At 33.9% G+C, this 17,112-nt stretch overlaps 2 protein-coding genes across 5 annotated transcripts in view; both read right to left on the bottom strand.

The window, feature by feature from the left end:
- LOC142987317 (uncharacterized) overlaps nt 1-9,156 on the bottom strand; it is a 32,226-nt gene extending 23,070 nt beyond the window's left edge. Inside the window, exon 1 of one of the 2 annotated variants that reach the window (XM_076136004.1) lies at nt 7,857-9,156. In XM_076136004.1, the coding sequence (XP_075992119.1) occupies nt 7,857-9,013 (1,157 nt within the window). In that variant the 5' untranslated portion in view covers nt 9,014-9,156. The remainder of the gene's footprint in view (nt 1-7,856) is intronic. The other variant, XM_076136003.1, reaches the window with a different exon arrangement.
- A 1,551-nt stretch (nt 9,157-10,707) lies between these two features.
- Nucleotides 10,708-16,613, bottom strand: LOC142987319 (alpha-tocopherol transfer protein-like). Of its 3 annotated transcripts, none has more exons than XM_076136006.1 (7): nt 16,594-16,613; nt 13,983-14,145; nt 13,392-13,551; nt 12,827-12,998; nt 12,352-12,552; nt 11,906-12,011; nt 10,708-11,146 (listed from the first exon to the last, which is right to left on the bottom strand). In XM_076136006.1, exons 2-7 carry the CDS (start codon nt 14,122-14,124, stop codon nt 10,992-10,994), a joined length of 936 nt encoding a protein of 311 aa, XP_075992121.1. In that variant the 5' UTR covers nt 14,125-14,145; nt 16,594-16,613; the 3' UTR covers nt 10,708-10,991. The 3 variants fall into 3 exon arrangements, with proteins under 3 accessions (XP_075992121.1, XP_075992120.1, XP_075992122.1); XM_076136005.1 differs by lacking the exon at nt 16,594-16,613 and adding an exon at nt 16,304-16,505; XM_076136007.1 differs by lacking the exon at nt 16,594-16,613 and adding an exon at nt 15,715-15,734.
- Nucleotides 16,614-17,112: the final 499 nt, after the last annotated feature.

Here is a 17,112-nt window from a genome sequence, read left to right on the forward strand (position 1 = left end):
ATAGTACACAGATAATGGTGAAGAAACATAAATACGACAACAACCTTGGCATCCACGCGGCGCGCGCTTACATGTAAATATACACGCTGTGACGTCACACCTGCCAAATTAGACAATGAGCTATTTGCACTACATTCTAATACATAATAATATTTTTGGATGTTAAACGCACGCTTTGTAAAGAAGAACGCCATAAGTCCGTTTAAGTAATAGCAATTTTAAATAGATCAATGTATGAGTATGTACAGTATAGTTCTAAGAAATTATTTTTATACAATGTGTAAATTAAACTAACAAAGCTGTTGCTCGGTATTTATAATTCTCATTAAAGGCCGCAAACGCATTATCAGCAATAATGTACATTACTACGTAATTAGGCTTTGACAGCAAATCACGAAATTCATAATTTTTGTAGTCATGATGATGCTACTCGTATCATAAGGTTGTTTCATGAAATTTTAAGCCGTGTTTCTAAAACACACTTGTAATTTATGAAGACGTTATAATCTTTATAATCGATAAAGAAATTAACCAAAAACTAAATCATAAAAAAACAACAATTTTTGCTTGATTGAATTTTTAGTGTGATAGTGGGTGAAATGGTGAACCGATTGGATAATTAATATAGTTTGGTATAAGCACTGGTAATTATGTAACCATGTTTTTATTTTGAACTACTTAATACTCTCATACTAGTATACTAATACATAGCATTCCTGTACAACTTACTGTAATTCTGCTAAATTTTAACTGATATTTCCCAGAAACTATAAACACAATCCCATTTTATATTAATGTTTGAGAAATATGATCTGAAATCCCACCATTAAAGTGTCCTTAGAAAGAAAATGAACAAAATAGGATTACGGAGCTGAAGTTATAACCATTTATACAGGCTAAGCTTACTTTATGGTCATGGACAACAGGTTTAATCTTAGTGCGCTGGTTTCGCGGTGGAGGTCACTTAGATGTTGCTACTATAACATAACATAACAATATTGTTTGTACCACATTAAAACGTATAAACAAAATTCTTCATAGACTTTATTTACTGTATGAATATGTCATATAATATAGTGTAAATTTAACAAACTTTGTTGTCAAAATTGCTGAATTTTTTAGCCTGTTTTTGCCCTAGCCGCGTTATTTGAACATAACCTGTAGTTGATGCAATTCGATTAATTAGTTTCCCATATTATCATGCTATATATATATTCTCCAATTACCATAGGTCAAAAGACCTTTTAGAGCACTCTGATACTGCTAATTCACCGTATATCTATCCCTTATAACTTATTCCTTTACATCAAAAACCATTTTCAATTATTATATAGTACATAGTTCTGTTACGCACAGCTACCAATTTTAAATAGTTATAAACATGAAGCCAAATATTTTGATTATCTTTAAATATATTTATGTAACACGAGTTTCAATGTTTATAAAACAAAAATCATCGATCGATCGCTCACATTCAAATTGAACTTAAATTAATTTAATACGTAGATAATAATAAAATGTTAATTATGATTCATATAATTATTATATAAAAATGAATCGCCAAACGTGTTGCTAAATGACTTATTCTTTTTGTGAAATTGTCTTAAGACACATGAAAGGTTCATTTAAAGGCAAGCTTCATCATTTACAGGCAAGCAAAAAAATGCAAGGGAAATTCGCGAGCAGAGCTGTGCGGGACAGCTAGTTATGTATACATACATATATGTATATGTGCGTATATTACTGCTTTTGTTATGATCTCATTGAGGTGCCGTAAGGTCTGCGAACTCTGCTGAGAAAAATGTGTGATACATGAGTAAGTATAACAATGAAAACATCGATATTAATAACAGGTTTCTATTATAAAGTTTCTCGCGGTTTTCCGGCGTTTCCCCACTTTTTCTCGATAGATAGATAGGCCTATGTTATTCAGAAACCACAGCTTCCTACTGTGAAATATATTTTTAAGCTGTTTTGGTGAATTTAAACTACAAACAGACAACGTATATTTTTGTCATTTTTACATTAGATGATTATTTCATACATCATTTTAGTAAACCATATCAATATATATGTAGACAGTCAGGATCACTGATATTCGAATATCATAAGACTTATTCATTACATTCTTAGCGTTCAATGTTCTGTTGGAGTTTTTCCCACTGCAATAAGACGACATACATTATGATTACTTCCGCCAGTCAGCCGCAGCATACAGATCGTTCTTAAACAGAGCAATATAAGGGCCCTATACAGACGACATGACACACTGACTTTAAACAAGTCCTAGTTTCGTTCGCAATTAGAGCTATAGTCCAACGACTTATGGCCGGTTTCTGAATACATTTAACGGTAGTTTATGTATTAAATAGCGTTTTTTTATATACACACGTCTAGTTTAAACGCTATTGAATAGATAAACTACCGCTAAATGTACCTCAGAAACTCGGGGTTAGTAAACCTTGTACGCAAGTTTCGCGGCTGACGTAGGAACACAAAATACAAAAATTTTGAAAATCAGTGACCCCCATTTTAGCTGACGATGGCCTGTTTCATACAGTTACTTTATTCTGGAAGTATTCAACATTAATTATTATACTCTAGGTAAATGTTGCATGCTGAATCTCTACAAAGTTGTCAGGCTATAGGTACGAAGTATACATGCGCATGTCATCTCTTTAGCACTGCGATGCTAATTTGCCCACATCAAGTGACAGTCACTTTCTATAAGGAAAAATGACATTTGTGGAATTAAATAGGTAATAGAGGTCTTGTCACTTGTTTTAAGTTTGGTAATAATTGTGCTAAAAGGAAACTGCTTCTCAACATGGTTACTTAGAAGTCGCAAAAATGAGACACTAAAATATTTTTTGATTGATTTTATTTAATACTGTGTTATTGGTGGGATTCGGCATAAAGCCAGGATCACCACTAAACTAAACAAAAAAGAAGAGACATCATATAAAATAATCTTAGAAATCGATTGTTTAACTATTTAATACTATTCAATTATAACCATCGCCAGTAACGATTGCTAATTGCACTACTAATGAATAAGACATGCTTCTACGAACTACTTTTTAAATGCTGTCACTTGTCCAAGATCAAGTGACGATATTGAACAAAATCATTTGCATTTGTAGTCACGCTTATTTATTCTTAATTTGTTCTAAATGTGGGTCTGATCCAAAACGTGTAGGAGTATTGTGATATCACCAGCTTTTTCGATCATTACAAAATGTATTTATTTATGTATTACACGTAATTCTGATCACCACGAAACGGAACAACAAACACACATACCTACATTACATAAATGTCTACGTAAAATCATGCTCTTTAATCATAGGGGCAAGCAGAGATCAGACAACATACATAGATGCATATATAAAATCACGCTTTCCTTCCTATAGGTGCAGGCAGAGATTCACTTTCCTTACATACAAACAAAACAAACGTCATTTACTTCTAAGTATAGTATACTGACGGCAATTAGAACAACTATTGAAGAACCATGATTCTATGAAACGATATTTACAGCTAATGACTTAACATAAAGCCTTGCTTACTCGTAGTATGAAAATTGCACTATTTTGCTACTCATATTATTATAATTTCCTGGTGTTTACTGTTTGTATTTAAAAATGTTTGTAAGATTCGACGTATATGTAATTTAAACCAAACGTCAACTGATCTGATTTTGGTTCGAACGATATTATTATTATTGTAAATATGTGCCGTTTAGTTTAACCAAATGATACACCAAATTTTGAAGCAAAAGCTTACTTTTGAATGACACAGCATGGCAACTTTCCCAAGGGAAAAAATAATTAATTGTTTGCTCGTAAATTCAGCAGTATTTTATTTTATAAACGTATAAAAAAGACTGTGACAGTAAAGACCGGGATAATACAGCTCTCTATTCATTGATGAACAACCTGATTTTTATTGAGAAGTGAGTACTTGCGTAATATAAGCTTCCGTCCGCGGGTTCTTCAGCATCTCAAGTCAAGTTATATACGTATGTACCAAAATTCATCAAAATCCCATCAATATTGAGTAACAAACATCCATCTAAACATCCAAACTTTCGTAAATATAATATTAGTACGAATCATCGCAAAATTAGATAAAATAAGGTGCCTATCATGTTATCTTATAACAGATGATACTCGTAATACAAACATTACTAAACAGTATGACACCAATTCGTCTGGGTCATAGCCTATTATTGATATCAAACGGCCATTGTGTCCATATGTTTGCACTTTGACAGTCAAAACATCACTGACACAACACCGTTTAGGAACAGGATTATGCAATGTAACATAATGTACCAAGATTATGATGAATTAGTTGATAAGTATCAACCTGAGTTTACCAACTGGGTACCTATATTCTAACTACTCAGTAGAGGGCTTTCTATGTAACATACAAATCTAGCGAAGGTATACAATATTCAAAATTTTGAACATCAACAATCAAATGGGTGGCCTGTGTGATACAGCTAATTTATGCTAGAAATAAACAGAATTATTAATTGTTATCTAGATAGATCGTGCATGCTAAATCTCTCTCTTATATTGTAGGAAACATAAGAAAAGTTTTTTTCTAAATAAACGTCTATAAGAAGCCTATTTTTAAAACTAAAGGCACAACTATCTCACTTTTTTAAATGACTATTTTTTACACATCCTCCTAAACTTAAAATACCTAGTTAAACTTGGCCATTAGACTACTTCGTCACTCAGATATAGTCTATATTTATTTGACTAAACTCAAATAAAAAATATAATTCGTTAAACGTATAAATAATAATTTCCCTGCTAAGCACCCGATAGGTGAGTAGGCACTCATCAAGAGGTGTTGAAATAAGCCGAGAGCCTTTCTACTTGAGTATGAGGAAAACCGAAATAATGTTTGATACAGGAAAAAAATAATGAGAATTAAATGAAAAAGGTGCTACTATTTTCACATTTTTTTTGTTTTTTAAGGCTTTACTGTCCGTTTACTGAGAAATGTTCTCCTGCCGAACTGAGTCTGCCGCGCTGGCCAAGGGCGGTTAGGGCATTATTAAATTCTCTTAAACTATGCGCGATTCTCCACTACTATAGAGTATTGAGAACCGGCTTGCTGTTGAAAAATGTTGTATGAAAATCTGATCTGCGCCTTTAACGGGTGCCGTTGGAACTATTTTTGCAGTAAATTTAAAATGCCAAACTCTCGATACTCAATAGCACTGTCTGTAGAGATTCGAGCTACTGCTTAATCTGTTTGTTCTCAGTGTAAAGGGCAATTGTTTTAGCTGCGTAGTTCTTTTAAATAGCTCTCCCATCGTGACTATGGCATCCGACGTATTCGATTCGGAATGACGTCATTTAACCTCATGACTCACGGTTTTCTAAGGCTATTGACATTTCATTTGAAACGTAAATATGTACGAAGCGTACTAATACATCAAGTATACCAGATAAGGTATGAGAAAGTACCATAACATTTCAAATTGCGCAATGAGTGTTTAATATAATTTGTTACCTGTGTCATTCAGCTAGAAAGCTTGTAAACTAGGCAAAGCGTCAGACAAAAAAAATACGTTACTAAACAAACCGCATTAATTTCACAACAATAAACATATTTATATAATGCAGAAATATGTTGAAAATTTATCACCGGTCGATTTTTCTTTCCAATTTAAATTATCCTTCTCCGGACCAAAGGTCTACTATTTTCAATTGTTGTTATTCTTTTCGAACTCCAATTCAACATCGGATTGACGGTAGTCACTAATAGGCTTTTAATGTAGCTACTTTATTAACTTATACATATTCAGACTGATTGAATACCGTTGGTATTAGTTCGACCACTAACCTAAAAAGTAGAGAAACAGAACGATTCGTAATTAGTCTCGCCTTTGAGTCGAAAAGACATAGAATTCTATTTTAGCAGTACTTCCTTTAAGCCCTGGTTCCATAATGTCATTGTTATCGCAGCTGACTCAATGTTTACTGACGCTCCTATTGTACTACAAGAAAGTAACGCGTGTTATAACCAATACGTTACATGCTAACTGCTGTCCTAATCATCTTTGTATTAAAATAAAGCTCAATTTAGGTCAAATAGATCAAATCATTGATCATATAGTTGTCAATCATATTATGAATCAAATAGTTGATCTTTTTGAGAGATTATTTGTAAAATACTAGCAACCTTGCAGGGCAAGATGGCAATAACAACAGCATATAAGTAACACTTCTAACCTTATCTAATGAGTTAAGGTAGTTAAAGTTAGTTTAAACACTAAACACTCTCTGTAATGCAGTAATAATCTAACACTCATCCGCGATGTAAATATCTATTGTATTTTTGGCCATCTAATATTTTCCTAAACATAAAAACCAAAGACAATGCCCTATTAATCGCTTCTTGAAAATAGAACGGAAACAGCTAAAACCATTGATATTTTCCAAAACAATACAATCATATCCAAAATATTTGAAAATATTTTTATTATTGAATAATAGATTCGATAAAAAAATAAATATGTGATGTAATTCCAAAAGAATAGCATGATGACCCTTAACCAAAACAAAACGGAAGTTTATCACGATTGTGCATTGTTTAAAATCGTTTTGATCCTTTGCTTTTAAGCTTGCTAAAACGTAAGTGCCATATTATGAATAATGGTTTCAAAACTCTTTTACTATGATTCGTAAACATATTGTTTTAGGAAGTTGTGATATCTAATCAAGAATGGTATAGTACAGAGTTACAGAGGGAATTCCATAATACTCAGACTTGTATTTTGCCTAATGTTATGAAATTAGTAAAGCTGCCTAAGACCCTTTAAATACTTCAATTGGATTAACAAATTGTAAATGGGACTAAATGTAATTGTAGATGTCCTATGTGGTTCATTATCTGGTCACCTCAATACGAACAGTCTTTAATAAAGCAGCTACATTTGGTGTCTAATCGCTTACGCAAAAATGTTTTGAGAAACATCCATCCGCAATGGAAATAGTACCGTCAGTTGTTTGACAAACCAATCGGCCACGCACAGCAACACCGAACGTCCTTGCCTCCTACGTGGACAGCTATTTAAATAATGTTTATCTACGTTTTTTGTTATACTATAGTCGATTTAAGAATCTCCGTGAATCACGACCAAAAATAACTACTTATTGAATTTATGTATATCGATATAACAAATTGTATTATGCATGGACTATTGTTCTCAACATACGTGTGTCGTTGAGTTATGTATGATGTTCCAATATGTCTAAATTGCTTGATGCGTTTATAAACATTACCTCCTCCTTTTAATTAAAATTATGATGTTTTATTGGAGTTTGAAGTCGTCTTACATATAAGCTTCCACAGATGCATTGTTGTTCTAAATTAAACTCCAAAACATTGCACGTTAATCATAACCTACATACATCAGTCGTGCAATCTCGGATTCTTGTGTTTATGTAGAATGTAGGTATATGGTATATGTTATAACTAAATGTTTTATCAAACGGTCGTAGTATACGTATTAGCCACCTGCCCACTTGCTCGCACCATATGAATAAACATCAAGGTGAAACCTCATACACGGCCACAACACATACATTTGCACGTTTGTATGCAGTAATCATTCTTGATTTTTTGTTCAGACTGTACTGACAGTCAAGAATATTATATTGCTTATCGAGCGATCGTAATTTACGAAATCATGAATAAATGAAACAAAGGCCCGTTAGCGATACCTATACGCACTCAGGCAAAAGATAACTTATCGCTCCGTGACAAAGCCGGGCGGCGATATCGCAAATATTTTTCTCGATATCTTGAAAAAAATCAAGTGACCTCACCTGCGATATTTCTCCTTTTTCGATTCAATCGGTAGCAATACCGGTTCCGTTGACTTGGAAATACACCATTCGTTCACTGCACTCACAGTAAGAAACTCGGTGTCCGGCGCGTGGCACACCTCGGAGCCAAACTCGTCCGAGGACACAGTAATACTGTCATACTTCTGATACGGAACCATGTCGAAAGACGATATAGACTTAATACTAACATTGTCATAGTTTCCACGAACACCAGATCCACCAGAAGAGACGGACTCACCGTCTCCTCTTTCACTCTGAACGTCACTGTCTTCTTCGTTGATCAGCGTGTCTGTAGAATGATCAGTGGACATCGTTTCTACTGCACCGTCGTCTATGTTTATGATATATTCCTTCCCATTGCTCAAGTTATCACTGCTTGAATCATCACTACTACTACTACTATCATTTTCTGACGAATCAGGGGGAGACTCCCGAGCTGGCGTTTCCTCTTCGTTATCAGACGGGTCTGATCGTTTCAGTCTTAGAATCCTTTCGATATCTTTCTGCGTCACACCGTAAGACCAATGTCTTTCTCCAGCGTGCACTTGACTTCCAGCTGTAGATTTTCTTCTAATGACTGGAGGTTGTCGCGAGCGTCGCGTTACAACGGGCGAAGAGTTCGGCGTAGTAAAGGAAAACCGTCTTTCCTTATGCTTGACCTCCTCATCCGGAACAGGTGATGGTGATTTACTTTCCGGTGAGACACTATCCTGGAACTCAACCGGAGGCGGTGGCGCGGGTCGATGTGGCACTAACATGTCTACTCCAGATTTCCTATCAGAGACAAAACCCGATGAACTAGATTCGAAACTATGCTCCGAAGCATTGGATAAAATAGAATTCACTGAAACATTAGAATTTCGATCCTGTGACTTTGTAACCGGACACAAGTGTTGGAAATGGGATTGAATAGGATTAACTACACTTGTCAAACTTCCCAAGTTCGGTTCTCTGCACTTTTCTAACGATTCTCTTGAATCGCCGAGGTTGTCTAGATTAGTCCTTTCGAAACGTAGAATCATATCTCGAACGCTAGCCCTGTCCTTTCTGATGATAACGCCATCCTCGTCGGAGGCGTTCCCGGAAGACGAGTGGAGCTCGTGCTCGAGCCGGGAGCAGAACTCTTCCTGTGTCATGGTGCGATGTTGGCAAACACTCTATTACACAAACCGCGAGCGAAGTTACACGGGCTCATATCAAATAAAACACAGTGCGCACAAAGCGACACGCGCGCGCCACTGATAACCGCACACGACTGACGGCGGCGCCCGCGCCACACCGCGCACCACTTTCATAACGCAGCACTGCATATTGTACGAACGTCGTGCGCTACCAGACAAACGTACAGCTCAGCTTGAGCTGGACGCGTTCATTACACAAATATAACATGATAATTGATGCATATTGATTTTTTATGAACCCCGGTTCAGTACAGACGCATTTGATCGCTACTATACATGATACTCACCAAGATTATTATGATTAATATAGTTTAATATAAAATGTTGTGTACCTACATAAATGTATTTTTTAAGACTACGTTCATGATTAGCTTGTAGTCTAGAACCTTCATTATAACATTGATTTATTGAAGCATTGTTACTTATCTCAAGTCTGCTTTAACTCAAATTATTTTTATTGCAAATTCGAAAGCAGTTACATGCAATCGTTTGAGTTACTTAATCGTAGTGTTAGCATTAATTAAGGCTTTGAGCTTGTCGGGCCAAGGTTTACTTTGCACCCACACACTTGCAGCCTACTTATAGTTTTTAAACAATCGCTGTCACAAACTTACAAAATAATTTACAAGAATAATATTATGTTATGAATCAATTCGACTAATGAACACTTTGATTAACTGTCTGGACTAAATTAACGTGTAAAATAGAAAGACATAAATGGCTAGAAGCATCGATATTTTTAAAAATAGCCCAAGAGCAGATTTAATACAACGATCTACACATAATTGCGAGCTTTCATTACAAAAATTGCTACCTAAGCGGTGCACTCTTTTCAACAATCAAACAAAATGAAAAATTTGATAGAAACAAAATAACATTTTATTAAAAAAATAAATTACAACGAACAACAAAACAAATTCACAGAGATTTAAATAACCAAATTCAAACATTTAATTGTTACTTATATTTAACTAGCTGACCCGCGCAACTTCGTTTGCGTGTATCCCGCTACTTCGACAAATACAGTCAACGCACCAACACATATTGGATACTAATTTTCAATTCACAATAACTTCTCTTTCCCTTAACCGCGTTTAAAATATTAAAATGTTTTTTGGTTTCTGTGACTCTTCTTTGATCGCCCCCCCTATCAGTTTTTGGAAAAAATATTTAGTAAGTATTTATAGGGACGCTGCCCCCGCCGCCGCGGCCGGCCCGTACCGTGCCGCAATACTAATATCGTGATATCTCCTAAACTATATGTCTAAATAACACACTGTAAACTGCAAAAATAATCTAAATTAAATGCTCGTGATGATGAATTACTTATTTTGATAAGGATATATGTATTATTGGTTATATCACCAGTTAAACATCACCCAACGAATTCAATGTTTTTTTAATACAGAAAAGTAGTTTTTGTGACTTAAATAAAAAAGCTGGATATATGTCATCGCGGACTTTTTTGTAGAACTAATAAAGACCAATGTTTTTGCTATACATTGTTCTTACTTGTATCCAACGGTATAAGCGGCACACGCACAAATGCAATCTTCAATTAGATTTTTTTTCTGACTTCTTGGACATAAATCGCTATAACTCAGCTAATATAGTTTCAATGTATTTCAATTATATATAAAAACCTGTCGGAGAAAATACTCTTTCTATTAGTGAAAACCGCATCAAAATCCGTTGCGTAGTTTTAAAGTTTTATGCATACGAAGGGACTACAGACAAAATGGGCGACTTTGTTTTATACTATGTAGTGACTAGCGTCATAATTTTGTACATTAACACTCTTATTCATAAAAATGTATGAAGTTATGAAAGGTTTGTAAAGAGTTTTGTTTCTTTCACTCCTTAGCAAAATTAAAGAAAGAAAGCATATTGTAGTAGTTTTTTAACTAAAATAGGTTTATAGTGTAGTAAATTTTCAGTCCACTTCAAGTTTGCGGAAGGAGCCTTCAATGCCGAACAACGTGGCAGAATTCTTGGGAATGCCGTCGGATCTCTTAGACTCATCGGATCGAGCCTCCTCTTGTTGTAAGAACCAGTCGCGGTAACTCTCTACTTTAGCTTTCCAGTGATCTGCGAAAATTGCATTTTATCTGAGTTTCTCTATCCGTCATGGCGGCAGTGTTGAAACATGGCTACATACAACTTGCACGAAAGTTTTTATGTCTCATTCTGCAATTACGCTTACAATTACTTGTTTTATTGATGACTGACAATCTGAATGTTTTACTTAGTTAGTTCTAGTAGCTAACTAGGTAATACAAAGATATTTCAAGATTTCTCCTAATAATAAAGGTGCTAGTATATCCAAAAATTAACTAGCCGTTCTGTTCTGATCCGTTAGCGTAATCGAAAAATAAAAATGTATCATCTCATTTGAATGAGGATAGTATTTTTTGAAGCACATGACTATTGTGGCTTTAATAAGTACAAAAGTGCGCCTATTTACTCCAGAATTGTTATTTATTTATAGATTATTCAACAAACTGTATACTAACTATGAACAATATGTACTTCTAACTATAAATAACTAAATACTTGACATTTTATTGTGATAGATTACCACATACCTAATGCTAATCGGAAACAATATCCCCCAGTAAAATTCCTCTTTTTTTTACTAAATTCTGCTCGCGCCTTTGTCCGTCAGAAAATATTTTGTAAAGAGACCAGTAGTAGTATGAAAATCTGGGTACCAAACTCCGTTCAATAGTTTGGGCCTGATTGAGTCATCAATATCAATCCAAACTTTTGCATTTATAACATAAATGAGAATGTTGTGTTTAAAATAACAAAAAATTCTAAATCTAGTTTCTAACGTTGTCCCCTTACCTGTTAGTTCTTGTAATCCACCATCCGTCCCTCCGTATTCAACTGGTAAAATATTCTTTGGTATTGTTTTATACATATCACTATAATTTTTATTATGAACTTTTATCTGTAAACAATAATACGGGAATTACAATTCTGTTGGTAAAATCCCTATATGCTTAAAACGATGTGTGGTATTTTTTAATACCACAAGTTTTATCACTAGCAAAATCCGGTCGAAAATGTATTTTTGTCATTGTAGTGTTATTACGCTTTAATGATAATATTTGGGAAATATTTTTAAACTTAATCAAACGTTGATTTACTATAAATTACTTTTTAGTCTTTACTTTTTCACTGCAAGTTATAGGTCCTCTCCTAACGAACGCTTAGACGAAATAGGCTATAGGTCCGCGTCGAGTGACGTTAACCAAGAACGATTTATGTAATTTAAAGTAAAATCTTACTCTCTTTTTAAGTTTCTCTCCTAAAAATGACTTGAATATCGTATAAGCAGTTTCAAAGCCGACCGGGGTGTTTAAAATATGGTTGATCTTCATCCGCACCGGGAGCGCCTTCTCGAAGCATGATATGATCTTTTTCGCAAGCGCTGGAGTCCATTGACTTAGTACGGTGATTCCTACGTCTTTTAAATCAACTACAACTTCCTAAAATATAGAAAACTGATTTATTTATGTGGTAAAAGTTACTATCTATCAATATAAAAGTTATGCTCTTGTGGACCCGATACAACAAAAGGAAATTCTTCTTAGTATAATTTAATAATAGTTTCCTATTAACGAAGAAAATATAATAACAAAGTCTAAGTCAAAATCTGTATGGAGTTATGCATCTTTTTAAGTAAACATGTATTAAATATCTTGTAGTTTGTAGCAAACAAAAAAATGACACCATTCCTCATAGAATATTTTGCAGTCATACCTCACCAGCTACAGTAAAATTGTCATCTTCAAGCATGAGTATCTCAGTGACCATGAACGCTACTTTTATCAAGTCTGACAGGTGGTACTTAGACGGGTCGAAGATGCCTAGCCTCATGATGCATGACCGAGGAGCGTCTTCCTTCGGGCAGTTCTTTAATGGTAAGAAAACCCTGAAAAAAAACCATATTATTCAGCAATAATGCAAGGAATGCAGTCTTCATTTTTGCAAAGTGTGGAGCGAAATAACTCAGTGTGGAGCCCAAGGATCCATTTTTTTTATTTGCCCTGTAGAAAGTCTTACAAACCGAGACGTATTCTCTTGCTGTGGTTTAACCGTACTTATCAGTATTTTACCTATTCCGAAGTCCTCAAGTTCTAAAGAACATTGGTCAGACTGAATTAACCTCGGCCCAAACCACAAACAAAAGCTAGCTAGTGTACAAAAATAAAAGAAAACCAGAATTTGTAGCCAACAATTCTACATTTTAGTTGGAAGTGGCCACTGCTCCACTTTCCTCATTTAGTCAACATCGATTAGACGCCGGGTAAAAATATTTCCTTACCCGAGCTTGAGTATTTCTTGAATTCTAGCCCCGCAGGGATCCTTGTCCGCAAAGAATTCTGGTACTATGGTTTTTAAAGTGTAGTACATTTCCATCTTCTCTTTGCATCTTTCTAGGCTGAATTTTGATCCACGTAAAAATGCGATAAGCCATTGGTCAGCTGGAAAACACATTTTGCGATAAATTCATATAAAAAAAATAATTATTAAAGGTAACCATATTTTAGGTTTAGGTTCTTTAAATTTTTCTTTAATCTATATTTAACAAAATGCGACATATGGCGACATCTATGCCAATAGACACGTAACTTTTTGTGTCTTGGCAACAACCAATCGTAGCATATCGTAGCGCATTGTAGCGGAACATGGTACTTATTTCTACCGATACAAAATAGATGGCGCTGTAATATTTTTTTGTAATTTAAATGTATTTGCTGCTATTCATAGGCTATTTCAACTACTATGTTATCGACCATCAGGCTATTAACTATTTTTTTCATACAAACGCCTTTATCATTAGTCTAATCATTTTAAACAACAAATCTCATAGCATTGTTTTATGCAGGAAAAAATAATTGAAATATTTACTCACTTGGTTGAACTAATTCTAAATGTGATTGCTTTTTTAACCATTCTCTAATTGCTGCGATATCTGAAGCAACTCTTTGTGGTTTTTCATTTATTTCTTTTTCTGCTTTCTTCGCTAGAGCACCTGATAACTGTCGCACAGTCATTCTTCTTTTATTGTTGAAGCACTGTAATCACCAATGGCTTGAATTAAAAGTCTTGCAGGAATTTATCTAGTTTTCAAGAGATAATACTTGGGAATTCCACACATAGGTATACTTGCTAAAAATAATTTGATTATATCTAAAGAAATGATTCATTATTGTTCGATAAACATTCAGCAATATCATAAAATAAAACCGGCTTCAGGCTTTAAACTGAAGTATGCTTATCAACATTTTGTGAAAACTGAAAAAAGGAGGTTACTAATGTACTTATTTTTGTTGGGTTGATATCATTCCAACATCAATTTGCAAAAAACGAGACGACGGAAAGTTTTTGATTTGAATTTAAAATACCTAATTAGTAAAGTCTTCTGCCCCGAAATCAAATAGAAATTACGAAAAATTGGGAAGGCGGACTAACAAAGTAGTTTCACAAAAACTAAGTTCTTTATTAAAGTGAATTTATTTACATTTTAATGGCAACCTTCGAGGCGTTTTAAATTGTGGCTACAAAAATAGAATAATTAGTGCTAAAAACTGCTCTACATCCTTTAATTAGCTGGATAATTATCACTTATTCGTTCCTTGAATCTTTTGTACATGTAAATTACATATCATTTGCGACTTAATAAAAGTACAAAGAAACCTCATCGAGGGGCGTCTAGATTTATTTTAAACATGAATCAAGAGTTGTATTTTTCCTGTTAATTTAGTGGTCTCATTCCTATAACATACAAGTTAGCTAAATACTCTCAGTGTAAACGCAATTACAATATAATCAGTGATTAGATAACACCGTACGGTTGCTACAATATAACGAGGTTATCCGCTAAACATTTGAAGACACCGACATGGATTATGATTAAGGAAAATTATGAAAATAGACATTAACTGCCAACGACATAAAAAATGCCTAAATTCATGCTATATTTAGCCAACACTAAAAGAAAATTTGTATTCTTTCTCTTTCGTTCTTTCTCAGTCATCAAAAAAGACTGATGAAAATGTCTCTGTAGTAGAGAGACAACTAAAAATATTTATTTTTTAAGATCAGTGATATGCAGATTGCAGAATATTTCAGATTTTTAGTAATCAAGGTTTTGAAAGTATACCTTATTTTGAACATTTTTTTAAATTACTTGTTATAAATACTTATGCAATTGACCAACGTTATAATAACAATAGTGACAAAATGGTTTTTAAACAGTTCCTTACAATTCCTTTTACTATTATCACCATTAGCAAAGTAAGCATATCAATTGGCGCGGCAGTCAATTTACGACCAACATTAAAAATATATATCTACGAATTATACGCGCTATCCTAATTAGGTGTCTCACAGGGAAAAAGTATTCACTTAAACGTGCTTAAACAGCTCCAATGCACAACGAATAATTAAATAATATTATGTACCTAGGTAGCTTGTTTCTACTAATTAATTATAATACTTTAAGTAGGTAGTTAGAATTAACTAATGGGATGAAGACAGGAGATCGTATAAAAAAAAATAGACAGGAACTAAAAACGAAAATGTACTATTAAACAATATGTCTCCTAAAGTAACACTAAATTGATTTCTAATTAATTAATTACCTCTTATTACTGTTGACACTGAAATTATTCCATAACTGGTCACTGAACGAAACAAGGATTCATTTCAAGGTAATATCCCTTATTCTCTTATAAAATAAATTATGTTTAATAGCTATTCAGGCACCATTTACTTTCTAAGCACGTATTACAATGTGCGATACAGTTAACCTTAATATTGACCTCTGGCATCTAATAATAACTAATATGAACTTTGACTGGAACTTTCACGTTGCATTTATCTCAATCTAAAATCTATTACGAGAGGTCACATGAAAGTTGTCTTTAAACTATAATAAATTACGTCTATTAACTAAAAACCTATTCTTAAAAAGTATTCTTATCGTTCAAAATAGTGGAAAGCCTTGTACGCAAAGTACCCGGCTGGTGGAGGTATAGAAAAATCATAATTTAGAACACTAGTAGTACGCAAGAGTACGCAGCTGATAGCTGTTTAATACAGCTGCATCATTTTAGGAAATACACAGAAATGTTAATTAAAATCTCGATACATTTTACATACCAAGACTCTTTACTATAGAACTTTAACTATCACAATCACACACGTAACTAAACAAATAAAAAAACTAACCTTAGCCGCAAAAAATCCGAATTCACTAAACCATACAGTCAAACCATCCGCACTGTACTGTTAGTTTCCTTATCGTACTAGTTTACTGCCTTCCTCCTAATATGTTGCATTGATAATTGTAGTTCACCGTTTTGAACTGTGTTACCTCGTTCCTGATTAAGAACACTATATAAACAACAAACTGTGTTACAGTCTACGCCACTACGTAATGTTTATTCACTGATTCATCTCTTAAAACTAACGTAGATTATCTAACCTAACTCGTGTTGGTTAATTAATATTCATATTACCGTGTCAATTAAGAAACAGTTATCTCCTTAGCGATGGCTTCGACGCAGGTGCAAGCCACTGACGTATGTTAATACTTTTGAAACTAAAAGATAATGTTTGGTTTTTCAATGTGTTTTTGAAGGTTTCGTTCAAACAATGTGCGATATGCTTCAGTCAATATGAGTAGAATTAGTGTATTCCTATTTACATTTCTTGATTCTAAAAAATAGTGGTTTTTATTCGTTTACGAAATGTTTGTCTGGAAATGTTAAGTTTTCAATGTGATTGAATTATAGAAGATAGTGGAGTATACGCTGGAAATTGTGCTTAGATTTCTATGATTCGTGTATTTTTACAGTAGTTTTCTTGTCTCTCGAAGATGGCGCTTATAATAATACGCTCAGCCTACTCTGGTAACACATTTCTGGTAAAAATAGTTAATAAACAAAAATGTAGCATAAAAGCAAAATTTTAAATTGTTAACAATCTTTTCCCATTTATTCAGACATTAATCGCGTATACAGTTGTGAAAATCATAT

Source organism: Anticarsia gemmatalis, chromosome 3 (genome assembly GCF_050436995.1).
Source record: "Anticarsia gemmatalis isolate Benzon Research Colony breed Stoneville strain chromosome 3, ilAntGemm2 primary, whole genome shotgun sequence".
NCBI lineage: Eukaryota > Metazoa > Arthropoda > Insecta > Lepidoptera > Erebidae > Anticarsia > Anticarsia gemmatalis.

Coding starts and splice junctions, on each gene's coding strand:
- LOC142987319 (XM_076136006.1), bottom strand. CDS start 14,124: ATGACTGTGCGACAGTTATCAGGTGCTCTAGCGAAGAAAGCAGAAAAA. Junction 12,553..12,826: donor ATTTTACTGTAGCTGGTGAG/GTATGACTGCAA, acceptor TCTATATTTTAG/GAAGTTGTAGTTGATTTAAA. Junction 11,147..11,905: donor TGGATTACAAGAACTAACAG/GTAAGGGGACAA, acceptor CAATTTTCGCAG/ATCACTGGAAAGCTAAAGTA.